This window comes from Lepeophtheirus salmonis, chromosome 2 (genome assembly GCF_016086655.4).
Source record: "Lepeophtheirus salmonis chromosome 2, UVic_Lsal_1.4, whole genome shotgun sequence".
Taxonomy (NCBI): domain Eukaryota; kingdom Metazoa; phylum Arthropoda; class Copepoda; order Siphonostomatoida; family Caligidae; genus Lepeophtheirus; species Lepeophtheirus salmonis.
Window position 1 is genome coordinate 13,304,514 of NC_052132.2, and position 23,810 is coordinate 13,328,323.

The 23,810-nt window shown below is 30.7% G+C and overlaps 1 protein-coding gene and 2 long non-coding RNA genes across 3 annotated transcripts; 2 read left to right on the forward strand and 1 right to left on the reverse strand.

Moving 5' to 3' along the window:
- The first annotated feature begins 6,336 nt into the window (after positions 1 to 6,336).
- Positions 6,337 to 9,061, forward strand: Hs2st (Heparan sulfate 2-O-sulfotransferase). Its single transcript, XM_071886609.1, has 3 exons — positions 6,337 to 6,522; positions 7,380 to 8,075; positions 8,147 to 9,061. Exons 2-3 carry the CDS (start codon positions 7,802 to 7,804, stop codon positions 8,836 to 8,838), a joined length of 966 nt encoding a protein of 321 aa, XP_071742710.1. The 5' UTR covers positions 6,337 to 6,522; positions 7,380 to 7,801; the 3' UTR covers positions 8,839 to 9,061.
- An 8,248-nt stretch (positions 9,062 to 17,309) lies between these two features.
- Positions 17,310 to 18,614, reverse strand: LOC139904760 (uncharacterized). The gene is made up of 2 exons (XR_011778934.1): positions 17,773 to 18,614; positions 17,310 to 17,673 (listed from the first exon to the last, which is right to left on the reverse strand). It is a non-coding gene; the product is annotated as an uncharacterized lncRNA (long non-coding RNA).
- Positions 17,598 to 19,663, forward strand: LOC139904761 (uncharacterized). Its single transcript, XR_011778935.1, has 2 exons — positions 17,598 to 17,734; positions 18,613 to 19,663. It is a non-coding gene; the product is annotated as an uncharacterized lncRNA (long non-coding RNA).
- Positions 19,664 to 23,810: the final 4,147 nt, after the last annotated feature.

The window sequence follows — 23,810 nt, forward strand, 5'->3', positions numbered from 1 at the left end:
CTACATAATATTGGCGTTGCCTTTCATCAGTTGCTATTATGACTTAAGACTGAGTTATGATTAATGAATTATGATGTGATGTCGGAGTGGCATACATAATATTTGAAATACTTTTATCAGATTAAATATATATTTTATTATGGTTTTATTATTTGTCTGACAAAATTATATTTCTGTTAATTTACAGACCAATAAAAAGGCTATAAAAATCTTTTTAATATTTAACAGCAAATTAGGGTGGTCTTTGTTATTATGGAAATATGCAATATTATGATGTTTTATTCCCCATGACTCATTATACTGGGAATGAAACAAAATTAGCTTAATAATACATAATAATATTTGTAACTTACTTATAATACCTACACATTAATTGTCATGACTCAACAAACGAAAAAAAGAGAGATTTTTGTATAGAAATCCTTGGTAATTATAGTTTGACTTTACACTGCTGTAATGTACTCAGCTACAATACAAATTTAAATGATTTAAATTTATTATTACTTATTAGTCGTCCATTGACGTAAAATCAATCAAGGAAGGACACACTTGTATACCATTCAGCATGAATTTCAATTCATGTTATATATACATATATTTTTAATTGAGCAGAAAATGAGCATTGTTCATAATCTCCGTTCATTTTTGAACGCCTCAGTGCCTTAACAGAAACAAATTGAACGACTAACGGTAAAAAATCTTATTTTTTTCACTTCATGATTATTGTTCTCCTAAAAACATTTTTTACTTCAGGATAAAAGCTAAAATCAACTAATGGCGACCAATTATATTTTTTTGTCCAAATTTAGTTGGTTCCGAAAATATTTTCGTGTCTGAGAGTTTCATGATTTACACTAAAACTGTAGAGATGTGTTGCTGGTTTTTTTTTTGTAAGAGGGCGAGGAGAAGGTGGGAGCGAGACATATAGATATGGTACACCTGAATTAAGACCCTTGTTAATATTAACTTTCAGTTTTATGTTTTTGGAGGAAGAAAATGAATTACTGCTATAAACTAGAGAAGAGCTTCTACATTTAAACAACCATTAGTACAGGAAAAATATTGTAATTATCTTTAAATATTTTATTATGCATTTTTAAATCAATTAACATCATGCTTAGTTCAGAGGGGAACCATATCAAAATGTGTCCTCCACATTCAGAGAGACAGACGAACTTTGCTTATTTTTAACATAAATAGTATTCAAATTTAAGATTATGATAGGTTACCCTTTTCAAAATATATATGTTTACGTTCTGAGGCATTTGAAGGTGATGATCTTGTTCATAATAAGTAAATGTGGGTTAATGGAAGTCCTTACACACTCATTCTGCACGCATAATTTGTCCCTTTTTTTATTATTATTATTGTACTTCACATCAATTTTTTTTTTTTTTTTTTTTTTTTTTGAAAATTAAAAATTTACTACATAAGGATAATTATTATAATAAAAAGCAAGAATAAATGCGTGCTATATTGTGCGTAAGCACTTCAGTGAACCCACCTTTAGACTCGATAGTTTAAATTTATATAAAATGTTTGCTGAAATGGTATTAATGCCCTAGTAATAAGGCACTTCTATAAATACCAATGATTATAATTACTGTAGAGAAAACTTTGCTGTAACTGATTTGGGCTCCCTTGTTTAATAAAAAATAAGCATAAAAAATGCCAAAATCATTATCAATTTAAAAAACAGTTGATAAAATTCATTATATAAATTTTATTTTTTATCTATTTGGAAAATTGAATGAAATCAGCCAACCCAAGTATAAAGTTTCTTTTAAGAATAAAGTTATTTTTTCAGGAATAGGGTCCTTTGTCGATTTTCCCTATTCCCCAGATACTCTACAGAAACCCCTTAACTACCTCCATAAATTCATTCTTGAGTGTTGTTGACTTATATTAGTTTCTAACCAAGGCTTCTGATAGTGGCGCCATGTTGTGGGGAAATAATAAAACTCCAAGAAGGATAATACCCCATAGGGAATGAGCTTTTCTGACTTAATTGTACCTTGACAACCACCTCTTGAACAATCAACCCGCCCCGCTATGTTATTATAATAGAAAATAGAAAGAGAAATCTCCCTCATAAGCTGGGAATACAAATCTCGAGATTCATGATTTATTCCTCGCTCCAGATTTTATCTTCAGCCAAGTATTGAGTCTTTTTCTAATTTATTTTTCCATTTTATATTGGTGAATACCAAAGAGGTGACTGTTTACTTATTTGTTCATAAATAAATTGAAAACTGTTACGATACCTTACAGATAAAATATATTTTCAAGTTTGCTCATGCAAAGAAAAAAAAAATGCATACGTTACGAGGGAAAATAATAGATATTAAAGTCACGTCATCTGAGGTACATTAAAAAGGAGACCTAATCCAAGGTTAATAGAAATACAGGTTAGAATAGAAACATTAAACCAAGTAGCGTATTGATCGCTAAAGTCATTATTAGCGAAAAAAATATCTTGGTGAAAATTTACTTTTTTTGTCCGCTAGAGGTATTATTATTACAAGCATTTAGGAGAATAATTTCCTGTTCTCTAATGAATTAGTGAAGTACTTTACTGTTTCTACTTTTATTTACTTCATTATTCATATATTTTTTGCTTGAACAATTATGGAGAAGGAATTATGATTCAAAATGATTTTCACATACAAAATGGTCAGCAGGTTTCCAATTAGGAAGATATTTAAGATTTGATATACAGTTTTTCTTTTTACGAGTTCTTTTGGATTTTTGGAAATGGGAAATTTAAAAAAGTTAAATTCAATTATTTCATCTTTACAAATTGCAATATTGTGGTATTTGTAAGTTGTAAGATAATTATTAATTATAATTTATACCAATGAATTCTTGGATAAGGAAGGGAAGACTTTCGCAACCATTCCAAACAAGTCTACCAGGTAGGATTCATTTTCACTTCACGGAGGAAATTTGACTACACTGTTTAAGTATAAGTTCATCCAAGTAATCTTTGGAAGAACCACTTTGAGTCAAGAATACTTTTTATTTAATTATCACCTAATAAAATCACTTTCATAAAGTCTCGAGTAATAATGAGTAATAAAATTAAAGGACTTTTGTCAATAGGTGACTCAAATTCGTCTGAAGTTTTACTCTAGCTAGTAGCTATTATTCTTTGGCTGGATAATCATAATTATTATACAAGGAGGTTTATTATTTTTCTGCAATGTGGCGCTACTCACGGGTGATGTGTTTACAAACGAGTATAAGTAAACAACGTACATGCCCTATTATATACGTATTATTACTTATTCAAACTTGTTAATACTACGTAGTACCTACAATAAATAAATTAGTGACATCATAGAAAAGCGACATCTTGCGAAAATATTATGACAAATATTGACCATATTATTTTCTCCGTCTAACGGTGCTCGATGCGCTACTTGGTTTAATGCTTTAGGTATGACTAAGTTTGAATAAGTAATAAAAAGTATATAATTTTTTCTTGTCTTAATATTTTATAGTTAAATATTATTATAAAGCATATTTGAAACAAATTGCTCCAAAATAATGGGGCATTGTAGTGTCCGAGGATGCAAAAATAGAACTGAATCAAATTTGCAAAATCTTTAAGGGAACGTTCGCCTTTTCAAAGTGCCCATTCCCAAAAATCTAAAAAAAAGTCGCAAGAAGAAAAAAATGGATATCAAATCTTAAATATCTTCCTAATTGGAAACCTGCTAACCATTCTGTATGTGAAAATCATAATTCCTTCTCCATAATTGTTCAAGCAAAAGTAAATGAATAATGAAGTAATTAAAAGTTGAAACTGTACTGTATTTGACTCATTCACGAGAAAACAAGAAATGATTCTGCAATGCTTGAAATAATAATACACGTCATTACTCTCTTTTGTATCACACAACCTTTCTTTAAAAAAGAAACAGAAATAAGGCCTAAAATTATCTGATGCTATGCCAAATTAGTAAATCATACCAACTGCCATTTATCTCTTATAACATCCCAGACTATCACTATCATATTATTTCTTCACCATTTATAAATTAGGCATATTATTACAATCAAGATAGTATTTTATTCGATACTCTATTATAATATTACTTAGTAATATTTGATTAAAAGAGTAGTTATTATATTATTTCTATGAAGAAATAGCCAAAATTTCTTCATAGAAATAATAAAATGGCTAATATATATCATACATAAACGACGAGTGATCAACATAAAATTGTATTCCTGTTCTTTTGGAAGCGGAGCATGAGTATAGGATAAGTGATAACTTATTACTTTTTTATCAAAAAGAATAAATCATAAAATAGCCATGACGTATCAGGGGAGATGAAGGAATTGACAGCTGTCAACAAAATACTTAGGGTATTTTTGTGTTAGCGAGGTAACGCCTTGAATACCTCTACTGGACAAAAAGGTAAACTTTGGCCAATATATTTTTTTGCCCTAATAATGACGTTAGCCTTCGATGTACTACTTGGTTTAATGCTTTAATTAGACATTCATGTAATTTCAATCTGATGTATTGTACCGACTGCTAGGTACGACAGGCAGATTTTGACAAAAAAACGCAAGCACTTATAGTTTATGACGTCACTATTGTTAGAATTTTCAATTTAATGTATCGTACCGACTGCTGGGCAAGAAAAACAGATTTTGACAAAACAGTAACCACTCGTACACTATGACGTCAATATTAAAAGCCTGGTGGAAGTCAAACATCAGTCGTATACGCATTATGCTCATATAACCTTGTATTTCCATAAACCTTGACCTAATCTGTGTGGAATATTTTTTCGTAACCAAGTAAATTGGGATAAAATTGATCACGTGTTCGTAATTTCTTTTACAAAAATGAAAGGAAAGAAATTAACGATTGCGCACTTGAAGATAATTTTTTCACTTCCATTTTTATCAAGGATTAAATCCCACGATTCCAAGAAGGCCTTGAACGAATAATAATTATGATTACTAAGGATCAATGACTATATATTTAAAATTATTAAGTAATATCATGTATAGAGTAAACATCATAATTATATATTTTCATATGAAATTCCATCTCCAAGGAAATAATATCGAATAAAAGTTTGTGAAACTGATATTTTTTGTTTAAAATAAATAAATAAAAATAATTGTCATGGGCCACAACATATGATTTGAAACTATATAATATGATAAATAAAATCAAGGAAGTAGAGCGTTTCCTATAATATTAGCCTGACTGAATTGCATTCATTGACTTGAAATGATATAAAATGCATTAATCCATCAGAAGGACATTTCTAACACCCCCAATAAGTGATGTAATTACATGGATTACATTATGCAGATTAATTCCTTCCAAACTCATGGTACATATTATTTTATTATTATCATTAGTTAGTAGTTTTTAATTACTAAAGGACACAATTTAAATAAGGTTTAGTTGAATAATGCAGCATTAACTTTAAAATAAATAGGGATACTGAAAAAAGTTGTCAACGTTATAATATTAAGTAAATTAATTCATAGTTAAATAAATCATTTTTCACTACTGAAGGTTGAGATTTAATTTAAGATTATTAATTTTCGTAAACTATTAATATATCCTACTTTATTTGAATCAAATAGTATATTTGTAACATCTTTGGTAATGATTGTAATCATAGAAATTAATTTTGATTGATTAATTATTTATAATCAATCGCATAGATACAATTGAAATAGGAAATTGATTGAGTTTACGTGTGTCATGAGCATCAGCAATTTGTTTTATGAATTATAACATTAAATTATGTTATTTTATCATTATTAATATAATATCCCTTTCCTAAACAAAAGATTTGACTCTAACTGTACGGCTACTTAAGTTGTATAAAAGACAGAGCTAAAAAAAGGATAATCAGTAATCACCAGTCTCTACTTTCAACTTTGTAATATCAATATGTTCCTATACTATCTGGAGGGCCACAAGCTCCAATCACGCAACCCGTTTTGTTGAAAAACATCATTTTTGATGATAAATTCTTGTTGGTTCACTAATATGAGCTTTGTACAATTGTAAGGGTATATTATTTGCCGTAGTTGTAATTTTATCTCATCTTTACGTGGTATTTTATGCTACTCTTCCATTTTGGGACAATATTTGAAATCCTAAAATAATTTTTGGAGCAAAAAATGGTATCCTGTATAAGTTGGCCCACACGTCATACTTTCTCTTTCTATCCCCAAATTGTTGTCAGCGACAGAGGATAGTTGAAATTCAACTCTCGCAACCTTTTTATAATAATACCTTTATTTATTTATAATACGTCAAGCGTAGGGATGCGAAGTGAAGAATATATTAATTGGCTGAGGAAGAGAAGACGCGAAGTGAAGCGAAGAATACATTGACGGACGAAAGAGATCTCTACTTTTCCGTGTTATTCGGTTAATTAGCACTTTGAAGGGTCACGAAAGTAGATGGAAGGTCTCATTGTATGGAAGAAGTTATGAAATTGGTTCTTATGGAGTATTCGGAGGAGGGGATGGGTGAGTTCAAATAACATTATCAAACTTATTATTTAAAATGAAGAATTTGCCCTTCACAAATAAAGTGTCAACTTCAAATCGGGTTTGTACAAGATTATGTTGTAAGTTTAACTCAAATAATATAAAATATTATATCTTCCATTGATCTTTGAATAATGATGTAATTAATTAATAACGAGGATTATGTATTTGTATGTTAGTTGCCGAACAGAATGGTATAGAAAACGTCATAAAAACTTTATCGATTACTCATATCCCCAATTCATGAGTTTAAAAGGATCAAAATAATGTAATTTTATATAATTGAACCATGTGTTAGTAAAGTCGGATGTATTTATGCTCGGAGTTGAATGGATTTGGATTTAGAATATATTTTATTTAAATCTAATGAAATATTCCCCCCCCCCTATACAATTCCATTAAAACTACACACATCTAAAAATAAATTATTCGTAATTTATAGTTAGAATAATATTTTGTGGTATTAGCTCTGGACCCAACCATTTATATTATGCAACTCCAAATCCATTTGATTCATTGTGAAACTACACTGGACTCTACCGACCTTTTGAATTAATCACATTAATTATTAGTATCCAATGATCAATCTAATAATAATATTTCATGTTAATTAATTATTTAAATGAAACTTACAACATAATGCTCTTTTACAAACACGATCTGAAGTTTATGCATTATTTTTTAAGGACAAATTCATCACTTAAAATAGTTAGCTTTATAATATTTTGAACATTTAAAATATATCTACTTTGATTTTGAGCCGTGTACATTAAATAAATCCATAATTTTTTGGTCAAAAACAATTTTTTATGACTTCAAATATTATTAAAAAAAAGAAGAGTTCCTTAATGTACCCAAGTGATGTTGGTATAAAATGACAACTACGACAAATATTATTGCCTCGTCATTGTACAAAGTTCATATGAGTTGATCAAGTGGAATTTATCATCAAAAAGGATGTTTTTCACCACAACAAGTTGCGTGATTTGAGCTTGTGCTCCTCCAGTTAGTTTTAAAAATCATTGGTATAAATATTAAATATTATTTATTGTCACAACACGTCATTATGGCACTTTTAAATGAAGAAAGCCATTGACGTCATATATTTATATAAGTTATAAACAGCTGTTTTTGTGTGTGCATGTTATTATTTATTAATTTTTTAATATAACATGACCGTCAAGGAACACATTTTTATTTCGTGTATATTTTGGTGCTTGGATCTAATTAATCAATTAATTGATTATATGAATTAATCATGCGGAATCGAGTTGTGATGTGTGTTCTCCTTGCTGGATTGTTGATAGGAGCTCTGTATCTTTTTAAATTCCAGCAAGGTATTGACGGTGCTATTGATTCCACTTCCGCTCCCTTAACGAAGATCTCCACACCGAAAATCCTTATTTATAATCGTATTCCTAAAACTGCATCCACAACTTTGATGCAGCTTCCTTATACTCTATGTAAAACATTAGGCTACAGTGTCCTCATGGTGAATGTGTCTCGATCCACGCATTATCTAACACTCAAAGGTTCTATTCGTTTTCTCACGCACAGGGCTCCATATCTTTATATGTCTAATCCTTTCCATAATTTATTCCAGACCAAATCACTTTTGTGAACAACATAACATCCTGGAGCAAACGCCTCCCCGCCCTTTACCACGGTCATTTCTCATATCTCAACTTTGAACGCTTAGGTTCACCCCTTAGTCCACTCTATATCAACATGATCCGAAGACCTATTGATCGCCTCGTTTCTTACTATTACTTCCTCCGCTATGGAGACGACTATAGGGTGAATAAAATTAGAAGTCGAATGGGGGATAAAGTCACATTTGACGAGTGTGTTGAGAAAAAGCTTCCTGACTGTGATCCCAAAAAACTTTGGATTCAAGTCCCGTGGTTCTGTGGACACTTTAGACGGTGTTCTGAACCAGGGAGTCGTTGGGCGCTTGAGCAAGCTAAATTGAATGTTGCAAGAAGCTATTTCCTCGTTGGGCTGACTGAAGATATTGAGGGTTTTATTGATATTTTAGAGAAGAGTCTTCCACAATTTTTCAAAGGTGCAGGAACAATGTATCGGAGCTCTGGTCCGAAGAAATACGTTCGAAAGACCAGACATAAAGATGCAGTGAGTGAGGCTACTATTGAGGCACTACGCAACACAAAGATATGGCGAATAGAAAACGAATTCTACGAATTTGTTGCAAGTCATTATAGAGCCATAAAAGGAGATTTGGAGTCACAAGCCAATTCTCAAAAGCTGTTTCATTATCAGAAAGTGAGACCTTAATTGTACGTAGTAATAATTGATAATTAATTACCTATGGTACATATTATGTTAATTGACCTGGATTCTGAAGAGTTGTCAACTTAAATTAATTTCATTGTTGGTTTTTAATGTTATTAATCTTTTATAAATGTTTTAAGTAACTGAAGAGGAGTTAGGTACTCCATAAGGATCTGTTATGTTTTTGCTAATTATTGTTCAAATAATATATGTAATTTATTTTCAAGGACTTGTTTTATTTAAAACAAATTTTATATGATACGTGAATTGAGACTAGTATCAAGTTTGTAATACATAGAATAATTATTTTATATTTCAATTCAATGGCTACCAGAGGGGCGAATTCGACTTTGAGCCCATATTTGAAGATCCCTAACCTTTGTCTATTTCTAAACCTGATTTGATACCTTATACCCTGATTTGTAGTTTCTTCCATATTACCCTTCTATTCTTAGGATAAAACTTTAATTCGATATATGCAAACGTAATCGACTATTTGAACTATAAACTGTAATTTTAAGGAACGAAAGGTTAGGTACATTATTATAAACACGATTTTTCTCAGTTTAGAAGGGATAATTACGGATTCTGATCTTTCTCAATAATTCATATTTGGTTTTCGATATCACAGTCAAAGATTTGAGACTTGACTTGGACTCAAATATGCAATAAGACTTGAGATTTTAATTTTTTTACTCTTTAGATTAATCGAAATCAATTAGTAGACTTGATAGTTTGTTACAAAACATCGAACGAAATATGAATCGTGTTTTGTCAGCTTATTTATCAGATTGGGATCATTGGAATAATGTACCTAACATTTCATTCTTTAAAATTAGAGTTTATAGTTGAAATACAGTCACTCACGTTCGCTAATATCGAATTGAGATGAAACTCTAAGAATAGATGGATAATATGGAAGAAACCATTTTATAAGATATCAGAAGAGATTTATAGATGCACAAATATTAAGGACTTAACTGTCAGTACTTTTAAAAGTATAAACAGATGATTTTTTAAAACCAATGATAACATTTTTATTGGTTAGAAAGTCTGAGTATATATACTATTTATTTATATTATGATACTTCTTGATGATTGACGACACACGATGATGTTAAGTGTTTAATTGCCTTGTTTAATAAATAAAATGCTTGAAGGGGTAACGTAATTAACGAGGATGATGCATTGCATATATATGATTCAAAATTATATAGCCTTTATTTAATGCTTTTGTATATACCGAGTGGCCCCTTAAAATCTAAACACTTTGAATTTTTAAATTCGACATTATATAATTTATTCATTAACATAGAATTTAAAAAAAAATAGTACCATAAATAATTGTGTAATAGAGCTCTCTTAATCGTCAATCAAGCCACTCCTAGTGGCTTTTTCCTCGACATGAACCCAAAAGTTGTAGTCGAGGGGGGTTGGCGTCAGGTCTGTAGGGAGACCAAAAGTGTCAAAATAGAATTCAAAAGAAATCAAAAGGCTAATTCAAAAGAGTCTTGTAACGGAGGAGATGTGTTTCTTTCATTGCTGGTGTCAAAATTGGCCTCTAAACCGTCACAAGGCTCTTTACACCCACTTTTTTGTTAACTCTCTAGACAGTCTGGTATGAAATCTCAAGATCTTTTGCATGGGTCCTCATGGTCTTGAAGAAATGGTTCTAGGCTGTTTTCTTTAACTCCTCCGGATCCAGTTTGGCCTTTTAGACAGAGCCATATTTCCTCTCCAACGTTTAGGACGTGTTGAAACTGTAGACGGTTTGTCCTGGAGACATCCAACTGCTTGGAAGGCGCGAATGGAAATTCGTCAATGATGTTCAAGTGCAATTTTCTCGACTTGTACGTAGCTAAAGAGCTCAAGTTCGTTTTATTTTGTAACTAATTGTTTATGCTTTAATATATCGAAATATGAATTAATTTCTTTCACTCAACCTTTGTTAAATATTGAATTAGTAAGTGTTGAGATTTCAATAGATCACCCGGTAAATATATATAAGGGTAATCAAAATCAAATCAAAAAGCTCTAAAAGTGATTTGAGTAGGCGTATCGAAAGAAATAGACCAAACGGATTGCATCATATATTGTTGGAAATTATGTAGTTATTATATAAGTACTTTTTTAAATTGAACCTTTTTTCTGACCTAGATACTTATAATCTCTTTATTACTCTCTATATTTCAATTTCAAACAAATGTGGCAAGTTCTGCATGTGTCTCTCCTAAAACTGACTTTACCAGCATCAGGTTAATTTTTGTTAGAGTCGATCTCTTAGCATTTTACAACTATAATAACCTAAGAAAATAATTTATGCTTTAATCAAGATAATAAGTTAAATACTTACTCCAAAATATTTGTATAATAGGTATTATTTGGTAAAATTGGAATGTCTCTGATCCAATCAATGTTCAAGTTTGGTTATTTACTTAACCAGACAAGATTAAATACCAGGCCAACCGTTACTATTTTCTCATACCTATTATGCAAATTTTGAGAAGTTAAGAGTATTTTGTTTTTCTTGTGAACAATGCTGTAATACACATAATTAGCTGTCGATTGCTAAGAAAATATTGTCCTAGTTTCCACCATAAGGACACAGTTCGAGTAGGATTGAGATAGCAGCACTTCTCCGCGCAGAATTGTCCCAGAAAGTCATTAGGAAGTAAACTGGGCCTCGAGAAAGACGATCTCGTACACATTTCTCTTAGTAAAATTGTAAAAAAAAATTTAACTTTTAATTTCTCAACGTTTACAAAATAGAAAAGAGTAAATAATTACGGTGGCCCGGTAACTTTAAAATTAGAAAAGAAAAAATAGTTGTTGCTTGCGCTTTTTTATTCATTATTGAATAATAGGTCTTTGTGGTGTTAGCATCTCCCTCTGAAGTAAGCATTACTGCCTATCTTTTGTGTAAATTGTTTTAAAAATGCATAAAAACTGTAAACTGTGTCAGACTTATTTAGGACCGCAGTCATTCATCCTCGTTCCGGTCAAGTTCGGTCCTTGATGACGTCACACAACTTTTTCTTCTTCTTTTTTAATCATGTTCAGTACTTAAAGCCCAAAGAAAGGACTGCCTTAAGGACCGATCCAAAGACTGGAACGAACTGCACCGAATAAATAAGAACTAATACAATACTACATATAATGTATTTTATTCAATGGCTCTGTACTGTGTATACATATTCTGTCGTATATAAAGAGTGAGATGCATGTCGTAAACCATCCTTAACTCTCCCACAAATATTTCATATGAAATTGTTTAGCTTGATTGCACAATCCTTTTTACAAAGTTAACCGTGAAGCATTAGTATTAATTAAATTAACGAATGCTTAATCCAATTCTTAAAATATGCAAAACAATTCATAGGTGTTAACTTATGAGGAATGATAAGAACGTTAATGTCTAATGTGATGAGCGTATCTCTAAATATTATAATCTACATTATAAACGATTATTTTCATTTTATTGAATCAAAATTCCAAAGAGCTAATGACACACTTCTGTTTGTTCTTTCTTTTTAAAGATTTAATATGAAGGATCAAAGAAAATAATTCACAGTGGAATCAACCGTAGGTCATGTCGTTATTTTTATTGTATATGAGAAACATAAAAAAGACCCAAAATCAGTTGGTAGTCAATTCTTCTCAATAGAATTATAATTGAATAATTCTTGACAATTATTCGCGGCACTTTAACAACAGCTAATTAAAGTTCAATCAATCCTTGTCATTCAGAACATTGGTAAGGGGATGACACGGCATTAACTCACTACACGTCGTTATCTTTATGCAACCTTTTGTCCAAAAAGAAACAGAAAAAAGCCTGAAATCATTTGATAATTAGCTAAATCAGTTAATTGTACCAACTCCTATTTATCTCTTAAGTACTCTCGGACTATCATTGTCATATTATTTTTTCACAATTTTTAAAATGAATTACATATGTATATATATTTCATATTATTAAAATCTTTATTCGATATTCTATAATAATATTTCTTAGTAATATTTTATTAAAAATGTAGCTATATATTTGTATTTCTATATAATAGCCAAAATTTCATAATATAAATAATAATATGGCCAATATATAAATTATGTCAACGACGAGATATCAACAAGAAATTGTATTCCTGTCCTTTTAGAAAAACTTGAATAGCTTATTTAGAAAAATAATAAATTTTGAAATAGCCATGATGTATCAAGTGAGACGAGGGCATCGACAGCTGACAACCAAAAACATTGGGTATATTTGTGTTATCAAAATATCACCGTGACTAACATACAAATTTACATTACATTTTGATGTCAGCTGTCGATTTTTCTGCTTCTTTTCCCATTAATAGTGTTCTTGTGTTGATTGTTGATTGGTTGAATGAATAATTAAACAATAATTTCATTGTAGAGAAGTTACCTACTCCCAATTGAGTTCTGGCGTTATTTTTTCTTTTAATGTGAGATACAATAAAGGTAACAATGTGGAAGAAAAACAGAAAAATGACAACTGACAACAAAATACGGCCTACATTTTTGTGCTAGTTAGATATCTCCGTGAGGTATCTTTTCGAACCAATGTTTTTATGACCTTGTTCAACTTATCTACAAAGTCAATTTATGTTCTTATGAACACAATGAATGTTATTTAAATATATTCATATGTAAATAAAAGTGACAGAAAGTGGCGCCGTATGGTGGCAAAATAATTCAACTATCAATATTATTTAATTTAAAATAACATACGTATGTTACTCACATAGAGTGCGCTGTAAAAATTCTTCTGAGAATGGGCCTCTTTTTTAAAAATCAAGCTACAGACTGTCACCCCCTTGCAGATAATATATACCTTTTTAGTTTGCTCATGTTCAATTAACAAGAGTTATAAAATTTAATGTTCAAAGTAAGTTATGGACTCATTTTATGCTGATTATACTGTCAAGTATATGTTGATAATTGCACACAAATATCAATGAATGCAAAATTGATGTAATATAATGCTTAATTGGCAGGTTACATAAATAAATATATGCATTGTACATGCGTATATTGTTAATGAACAATACATAACTACTAACTATCTAGTAATGATATGCTGATTGCAGTTTAAAAAAAAACTTATGTAGTTAGGGACGTGAAAATTGTGTAAATCCTCTTGAGTGTAAATGAAAAGTATCCATTGACAGTGATCACATAAAAATTATGGTCCTCCTTACTCGCTAATCATATATTAAATGCAGATGTCCACTGAAGTAAATCTGGTGAATTTTTTAGCTGGCCTGTTTTTATTTTTTTTGGACTGGGTAATCTGAAGAATGAATTTTCTTTTCCTTAGCAGTTGGCATTATAATTTAATCCTTAAGTAGTGAACATTCTTTCCTAAATAGATTCAATTATATTCAAAACTCTTCCAAAACATTCTTCAAATTGTCAGGATTACCATGTTGATTTCGGTTTCTTTTTTTTTAAACATGCCCATTCTACACAGGATTCTCACCAAAACGAATGTATGTATCTGTGTGGGTGTGTGTTTGTTAGTCCCTATATCATGGCCAAAACATTGAATATATTTTTTCTTCTCTAAACCTTATAATCTCCTTTAAAAAGAGAAGAAGAATTCAGAATTAATTTTAATTTCGAAATGTTCCGGGTAACACCCGGCAAACCTACTATATCTCCTCATAAAAAATGCGTGCAAAGATAAAATCCAGTTCCAACATGCAGCAGGAAATTTACGCAAATTTGCAAATTTTACGGTCTTTATTTTTTCTCTTATATGAAGCAGGAGAGTTCAGAATTAAATTTTGATTTCTTAATGTTCCAGGCAACGCCGGGCAAAACTACTCTAGTACGCTTGAATTGTCAAAATAGGGAGACATCTATATTAATAAAGCAAATTTTGTCTGTATATATATGAATATATAAATGCATGTTTGAATGAAAACATATCTTATTCATATTTTTGATAATTAATATAAGAAATAACAATGTAGTCATATTAATGAATTTTGATGGCGTTTTGCGTTTAGCATCGAGGGTGTGCAGCTAACGCTTAGACAGGTACCCTCTATAGACTAAAGTACCAATCAGTCATAACGCTGTATTTTTGTTTTTTCTCAAGCTGTTATGATTCTTCTTTCATTCTTGAGGAGAGATCATCTATCATCTATCTATAGAGTAACTACGTTTGAAGATGCTCATGAAAAACAGTGATAAATCTGAGGATTTCTTGTGTAGTTAGCTTCTATATTTTCTAAAACAAAATTTGTCTATTCGACGACGCATAATAACTATGTGAATTCCCGGCTACTACTACTAGGATAAAGGTGAGTTATCACATCTATCACGCGTATACATATAATTTATTATCAAGAACTTTGCATATTATAATCTTCAAACGTCCACAACTCTCCCTGTCAATGTGAAGAAGTTCTGTGATTTAAAAATTTTCTTGTTTGGAGGATATAAAAATGGCACGTTAGTAATTTTCGTGGTTCGAAAATTTAATGTACCATGCTATTTACAATACTTCTAACAAGACACATTTTAAATCATAAAACTTCATTTTGAAAGGAAGAATTCTTGAGGTCTAAAGATGATAATATGCAATATTTTTAGAAATTAGCTATCTATACACGTATACGTACATGATAGATGTGGTAACCTACCTTAAGAGTACTTATATGTTGCTAGTTACCAACTTACTCATTAAAAAAATGTATACTAACATAGAATACGACAAATTTCACATCCTTACATTTAACTACCTATATTATTAGTGATGTAGATCTTGTGTAATTTTAGCTGGCCTTTTTTCGGAATTGGTAATCTGAAAAATGAATTTTCTTTTCCTTAGCTCTTTTCATTAGTATTTAACTCCTGAGTAGTGAACTTCCTTTCCTACTGCATCCAATTATTCCCTGATAGAACATTCGCGTGTTCTCATAAAAGGATTTGTTGCTGAGTTACAATTGTAAGGCCTTGTTGGACTCAGTGTACAATTGAGGATCAACATTGGAGTCATTCATACCGATGTCTTTGCTTATTTCTTTCTCCCTTTTCTCATTCTTCAAATTGTCAGGGTTACCATGGAGATTTCTGGATAATTTTTTTTAAGAGGCCCAAAATACAGACGATTTTCATCACTATATATTGTAGTGATTAACAGGTTGGCTTTTTTGAGCCTGGGATACACTCATCTTTTGAATTCTGAAAATTGATCTAACACGAAACATTTTATCTAATTTGATTATTATAGAAATTCGAAAAAAACAACATCATGATACTACAATATATTAGTTCAATTTAGGAATATTTAATTAAAATTTAGATGTTTATTTACGAAATTACCCTTTTCATTCATAATTAAATTACCTTCTAAATTGCTTTTTAAGTGTAACGTAACAATCAATAAAAAAAAAATTGATCCTCATTAAAGTTATCTCAAATTTGATTCATTCTTCAAATAAACTCTCTAGGGAAAGAAAGACCTCAATACAATGAAATGAAATGGAATATGTCTATGTGTATTATAAGTTACCTCGCTAACACAAAAAATACGCTACGTATTTTGTTGTCAGCTGTCAATTCCCTCGTTTCACTTGATACGCCATGGCTTAATCTTTAAGCCAAGTACCGAAACGAAGACGAAAATAATAAACTGGTGAAAAAATATCCTGGTCAGAATTTATTTTTTTTGTCCGCGAGAGGCAGTATTTTGTTATTATTTCTACCTTCAAGAAAATAACAACTCCAGCTATAAACTAGAATATATTTGTCAATTAATAATAAATATTAGGTTTGAGTCACAGTATGGAAAATAGAATATATTCTATTCTATTAATTATAGTATTAATAAATAACTATTATCTATAGTTTAGTTATTTTAGTGAGAAATTATATGAGATGATAAGATTAAGGTACGGGAGTCTTCTGAGAATGGCCCACTTTGCATCTTGCCTTCAAGGGAGCAGATGAGCTTTTACACCATATCAAAAGTTATTTTAGAGAAAAAATCTGCATGTCAACTGACCCTTACAAGTACTGCATGGCTTTGCTGCGTATTGTCAGATGATACCACCTGAAAAAATCCCCTCCCCATGTTTTGGAGGAATCATTCTAAAATTTACAAGGAAGTCCTTGAGGAGGATGAATTTTTTATCTGACGAGGCTTCAAACTTCAAGGCTCCATCTTTAAATCCTTCATGCATTAATATCTTGGGGTCTCTGCGGAGGTGGATAAATTGATGGAAGTTTATGAGGTACATATCGGAACTTGGAATAACTCAATACTGGTCGGCAAAGGGAATACTCGTTTTTAGTCGGAAAAGAGGGCAAATGGCCGCCCCAGACTACAGGCGATAGATATTGATGGAACATTGTAATGTATTTCATATTTCTTTCCCCCTTGTTCTTCTTATCCTCTTGTATTTTCTTTTATTATGTATTAAAGTACTGTCTTTTACGTAGTATAAATAATCGTGTATTTTGTATATTAATTAGAGTAGGGTTTTTGTATTATAAAGAATACAGATGTTCCTTTAACTAACCGTTGTCTTATTACTCCACGCCTTTCCTTCTCCTCACTTCTCTCAGTCGTCCTGGATCTCTCCTCCTTATAAAGAGTTTCCTTCTCCTCAACCTTGTCAAGACACAACCTTAAACGCATCATTGGCGACGAGGATGGGATCACGATCACGTGACCTCCCTGCTGTGGGATCGTCGGCGAAGCTAGCCCTGCTGGAGTTGGGTAGCCCTTTTTCGTCGACAGGGAGAACGCTCGTTCGTCTACGGAAGGCGGAGCAATATGGACTGTGCCTCAGTTTGGGCCTCCTGGAGGAACAAAATATGAAATACATTACAAACATTCAAGAAGAGGCTACAGAAGAGACCGGTATTGAATTCGGAATTTCTTAAGTTGTTAGAGTTTACCTCAAATGAAGGATGTATAGTCCATTATAAATTGAAGGAATTAAAGTTGATAAATTATACTTGAATTTGTATTCCTTCTTTTCAACTTGTTTGTTGTTAAGCGTTTATTGGCTCTTAAATTTTAGATTCATTTATGGGAAGATAATCACTTCATACATTTATGTATCCCCATCAGGGAGGATCTTCTCATAAAGAATCCTCCTACAATGTACAAGATGTAGTAAAACTAATTAGTATACAATGATAACACAATGAAACAGCATTCGGCCCACAGGCTGAAGTCCACATTTATTATTGTTATTTAAGCCGTAGAACACGAAAATGACCATTAAAAGATATTAGCTTCTAAGTAAATTACTTCATTTTACTTGATTTCTGGTAGTTGTATACATTTTTGATTAATTCTGATAAAGATAAAGTAATGAATAATTCATTTTTTAAATGCTGAAATGTTTGTATCAATTTATATTTACTTTGATTTTCATCTATATAGTTCTTTCATTTCGAAATATAGCATTGAATCGTAATTATACTCTAAAAATTTGATTTAAAAAAAAAAAGGCTCTAAGGGCCAAACCTATATCCATTGAAATTTTTAATGGTCATATTCGTGTTCTCTACGGCTTAAATAACAATATTAAATGTGGGTTTATTTAAGACCTTCATTTTGTTGCATAGTCTAATATATAATAATTGTAACAATATATATCGATAATTGGCAGCTTAATTTATTTGTTAAGTGGTTTGCTATTAATGGCGTGTTCCTTTAGTTTTGATTAACTTGGATGACTATTTACGGTATCTATTAGTAATTTGAATTCATATTAAAAAATTATACAGTCACATCATGTATCGCAAGCTCCAGGATAAGAACACATTTAAGGTCAATTTTCCCTGGAAAAATGTATCCTGTATGAGAACCTTCGTGTTCACCACTTATCCAATTCCATGAGAAAACTTGGTACTGAAAGCGAAGATCTAGAATATATATTGGCAGATTATAGGAGCGAGTAGATCACTTCAAGAAAATACGGAGGTCAAAATTCACTTATCTGAGGATATACGAAGGAATTGGGGTTCTTAATAATATAAATGATATTTTGATTTGCACTGAAACTACTCAGCCTGCAATAGCGATGCTGAAACGATGCCTTCAACTCTCCTGATTTCATCTCTGTAGTCATACAATTGTATTCTTCAAAGATGGAACATGCAAATTGCGAATAATTCGAGCAAAGGTTTTGACTTTAAGCATATTGATGCATAATTTTATATCTTCTGGAGATGATTTTCCTTGCTCAAACCACCCATCCGAAAAAGAGATGCCAAATTCGGACGATGTTTATTTCCATCTGAAAAAATGTCTTATCCTATTAAACAAGGGGTCTCCTCTGAGCAAGAGAAACCCGGCTCTTTTGCTCCAATCGAAAGATTTATTGACCTGATAAGATGGTATTTTCTTCATAGATGGTGGAAAACTTCTCACACTTATTTTCGAAAGAAAAGAGTAAAACAACAAACCTCCTTCCTCAACTTCATAGTATTTATCTTCCTCTGGGGCCTCCTCATAGGAATCAAAGTCCTCCAAAATATGAAAACGAGAATGTTCTGCTAGATCTCCGGCAGTCCGCAGTAAATTCTTACAATTATCGCAGGGGCAATAATAAGAAAAAAATGATTAAGCTTTTGAAGCTTTTAGAATCATTTTTTGAGCCTTAATAACCTACAGGACAAATTTGAGCAAAATCAATTCATTGGTTATGACGTGATTTCCGGACAAACACACACACACAGAGATACATTCACATTTAATATATAGATTACAAAGAGTTATTATATTACAGTTTCGGATTTTAATATTATAAAATATATATATAATTCATTTTAAAAATTGTAGAGTAGTAATTTGACAATGATAGTTTTGGATTACATAAGAGATAAATAGCAGTTGGTATAATTTACTTATTTGGCCAACTATCACATGACTTTTAGTTTTTTTTTGAGAAAAGGATGCGTGGTAACAAAAAGTAATGACGTCTACTATAAAGAAGAAAACCTTCTACATTTAAATAGCATTAGTACAGAGATAATATTGGTATTATATTAAAATTAATATATATTCCCCTTGGAATACTGTCTAAAAAGTGTTTGTAGTATACAATCACACATTTACAACGCTTTATCGTATGATTCGAGATGACCAATAATGAACAAGATATACTTAGTTAAAATAAAAAGGGAAGGAAATACGAAATTACTTTTTCCCAACCTATTAGTGTATAATAATCAGCATATTTTTGAATTATGCTGATTAAAAAGTATGTACCCAAATTCGTGAAAAAATATACCCATTATTTTGTTAAAAGAAGAATTACAAAAATATTGAGTAGGAATTTATATTGCTTTGATTTCCATACCCCTGGAGTGCACCTGAGCAATAAAACTGCAGGTGTCCATATTCACCTATTTCATACTTATACATAGCTTAATCGATTTCTTGTAACATAAATGATGTTTTTTCAAATGCATTTTTTTTAGAGACTCGGACATTCTGCCGTAAATAAATGGGTCATTTCTACAAACTCATCGAGAAGGAATAATAATTGAGGAAGTACATTTCAACAATTTCATAGCTATAAGTATATACGAGCACGAGATTTTTTGTTGTTGCAACCCCTGAAACGTGTTTTTTTATTTTCCAAAATACCACCAACTAAATCACCAATTAAATAGTGGAACAATTAGGAGGGGGGGGGAATTTTTTTGTAAAAATGGATTGAAGACAATAAACAAATTTATCTGCAGACACAGAATCCAAAACTGATCTCAGTTTTTCTCTCAGTTGTATGAATTCTGAAATATCTAAGATTATAGTAATTCTGGACAATTATCCTTCAGAGTCATTTTTACCCTTAAAACAATCCCCAAATTAATAGAAGAATTTATAAAATTTATGTAAAAGTGTTTTTTTATAATTAAAAAGTATTTCTATGGATTCTGTATCTTGTTCTGAACTCAATATATTTACATTTTTAGGGTGAAAAATGATGAAAAACAACACTCATCTTTAGACCCTTAAAACTTAATCATAATACACAGTGATGAGGGATATCATAACATATATTATAGAACATGTATAATTTAAAAAACAAAATGCATCTCCAATGATTTTTGTTCCATTTGGTATTTTTTAAATGATCCCACTTTGAAAGACTAAAATTCTATACTCATCGTGAATGGATCATTTTATTGTTTCGATTCTGGTATCTCATTCCCAAATAATCTTGTCCTGAATACTCGAATTCTTATATTGTATTTGGTATTTAATGACATTAAGAGCTAATTGGTTCTAGCCTTTGTTTTATTTCCTACCGGCACTCAAATAATAATCAATTATGATTAAGTAGATATGTGCATTTTTTTATCAATGAGTTCTTATTTTAATTCATAACATAATCACTCACCTTCCCCCATGAAACATTATCCATAGTGATAAAAATCATATTTATTTTGGGCATGTTAAAAAAAGAAACCCAAAATTAACATACTTATAGAAATACAGGGTTATAACATTACGCGTATATTACTGATGTTTGACTTCCACCACGCTTTTTAATATTGACGTCATAGTGTATGAGTGGCTACATGTTTTGTCAAAATATAAATTTCTCAGCAGTTGGTAACATCAAATTGAAAATATTTAATATGGTCGATTACATTAGGTCTAACCTTGTATTTCTATTAACCTTGGTTACCCTGACAATTTGTAGAATGTTTTGGAGAAGATCAGCTACAATCAACAACGGAGGAGGAGAAGAAGAAAATAAACAAGGACATTGGCAAGAATTACTCTAATATCGATCCTCAATTCTACTCTGAGTCCAACAAGGACTTACAATTATAACTCCACAGCAAGGCTTCAAGGTTACTTTCCCTGTTTTATGAGCACTCACGAAAAAATACACACGATTTACATCACTAATTATCAATCATAAGCCACTTGTTTAATAATAATAATAATAAGATTTTTCATATACCAATACTTTTACTAATCGACACTCGACAATGGTTGAATTGAACCACTTTCACAGGAGAGGCCATAAGTAAATTTTAGCGCCTCTAAATTAAAAATTTACAAAAAATTCATTAAAAAATAATTTAGATTTTATTTTGATTACAAATAGAGAATTTCATTATCATTTCTAATTTTTTTAATTTTAAGAAAACTCATTTTAATTTGTTTTTATTGGAAATTTTATCCTAATTCTTGTTTTTATAGGGAATTCAATTCTAAAGTTTTGCATACCTATTCTATCCTTTGATGCTCCCCAAAATATTCATCACAGGAGGGGAAGGGGGTTCGGGTAGCTGTGCCACTTCGTCACTGTCACATGGTTGATTGGAATTATTTGATTATATTTTTTTAATCTTTACTCGATTCGTGTATTCCTCAAACTCGACTTTACTAAATTCCACAACTTTTGAATATAATTCGAAACCGACCAAAATATTTAACAATCTATTACAAACCCTTCTTTCTCATGAAAAGAAGAGTTGATCATATATTAAAAAGGGGAAATCACATTGCAAATGTGTAAATTATAAAAAAACTAGAGCTTGAAAACTGATATAACACGAACTTCAACATTTTGTCTCGAATCCAAGACGTCTTTTTACTACTATTTCCATATTAAATATGTCCATTGTTTGTCATTCCAAATAAATATTATTTGGAAAGATTCTCTCTATACATATTTAATAATATATTTTGTCAAAATGAGTGCTTGAATATTAAATGAGGTATAATATGATATTGATTTTTTTTATTTGACCTCATTTTAGCTATACATAGTTACAGTACATTTTTGGGATATGAGAAGGGGAGATTCTAGAAAATTGCTCCTCATTCATCACTTTTATTGTATCACGTACATTTTAATCCAAAAAGAAACCTTTTCTCTAAAATGAAACAGAAAACTGGGCGGAAATTAGTTTGTAGTTAGCCAAAGATTAGGTTTTAGGACAAGTGACCGAAAACATTTCTGTCGAACGACAATTTGTACTGACTTCTATTAGGCCTTATGCTATATTGAAAAAATAGATTTGGGATTTATTTTTTCAAATATATGGTTGTTTGAGGAAAATTATAATTTATTTTCTAATAGAGGTCATTCACAAAAAATTAGAAACTTATTCTTAAAAAAAAAAAAGAAAAAGATTGTAATTTCGTAAAGGAAAATACATTTGGTTGATTCAATACGAAAACGTTTGAACGAAGATTGACCTGAAATATTTAGCTTTCAATATTTGGGCGACTATATCCTTGCCAATAATGGAGCTAAGAGATTCAAATTTTGCTATCATCATTAGCATCATCTAGTCACTAGGCTGTCGGTTTTTTAAACTATGTCATAAATACCAAATTTAGAAAATACATTTAACAGGTAGTAATTATTTTTATACAAATTCATATCTTAAATTCGGTGCTAACCTGTGCTATCTGATTCGATTTGTATAATAAAGTTTACATTTCAATAATATAAAACTATCTTATTGAATTTATCTCAATTTATAAATTTGTTAGTCGGGATTTTCATGTTGAACCTGTCATTTCAACTCATGTACTATTACTTTATTATTTCAGTATAGACAAACTCTACAACACACTCTGAGCCCTCAGCAATGCACCACTCCTGATATAGTTTGTAAAGCTTGGAAATTGACAATGAGTCCTCAACATACCCCGTCATAGAAGATTCTCTGGAATAATGGGATTCCAATCCTGTAATATAATTTATGGTGGCACATGCTTTGTCTTTCAGATCAACAGGAGTCTTATTTGATGGTCACTGTATTTTGCGTTTACTTGGGTTTCCTATATAAAAATACATTAATTTCTGGAGGACAGTAATGACTGTATGTTATCAACCATTATCTATATTTTCAAGTGTAACACTTACAAATTTTGTTATTTTATATTAACCACAATTTATTGATAAATTTTGCAATATTTTAGAAATATTTTTTTGAATTTTTTT

Coding starts and splice junctions, on each gene's coding strand:
- Hs2st (XM_071886609.1), top strand. CDS start 7,802: ATGCGGAATCGAGTTGTGATGTGTGTTCTCCTTGCTGGATTGTTGATA. Junction 8,076..8,146: donor GCATTATCTAACACTCAAAG/GTTCTATTCGTT, acceptor AATTTATTCCAG/ACCAAATCACTTTTGTGAAC.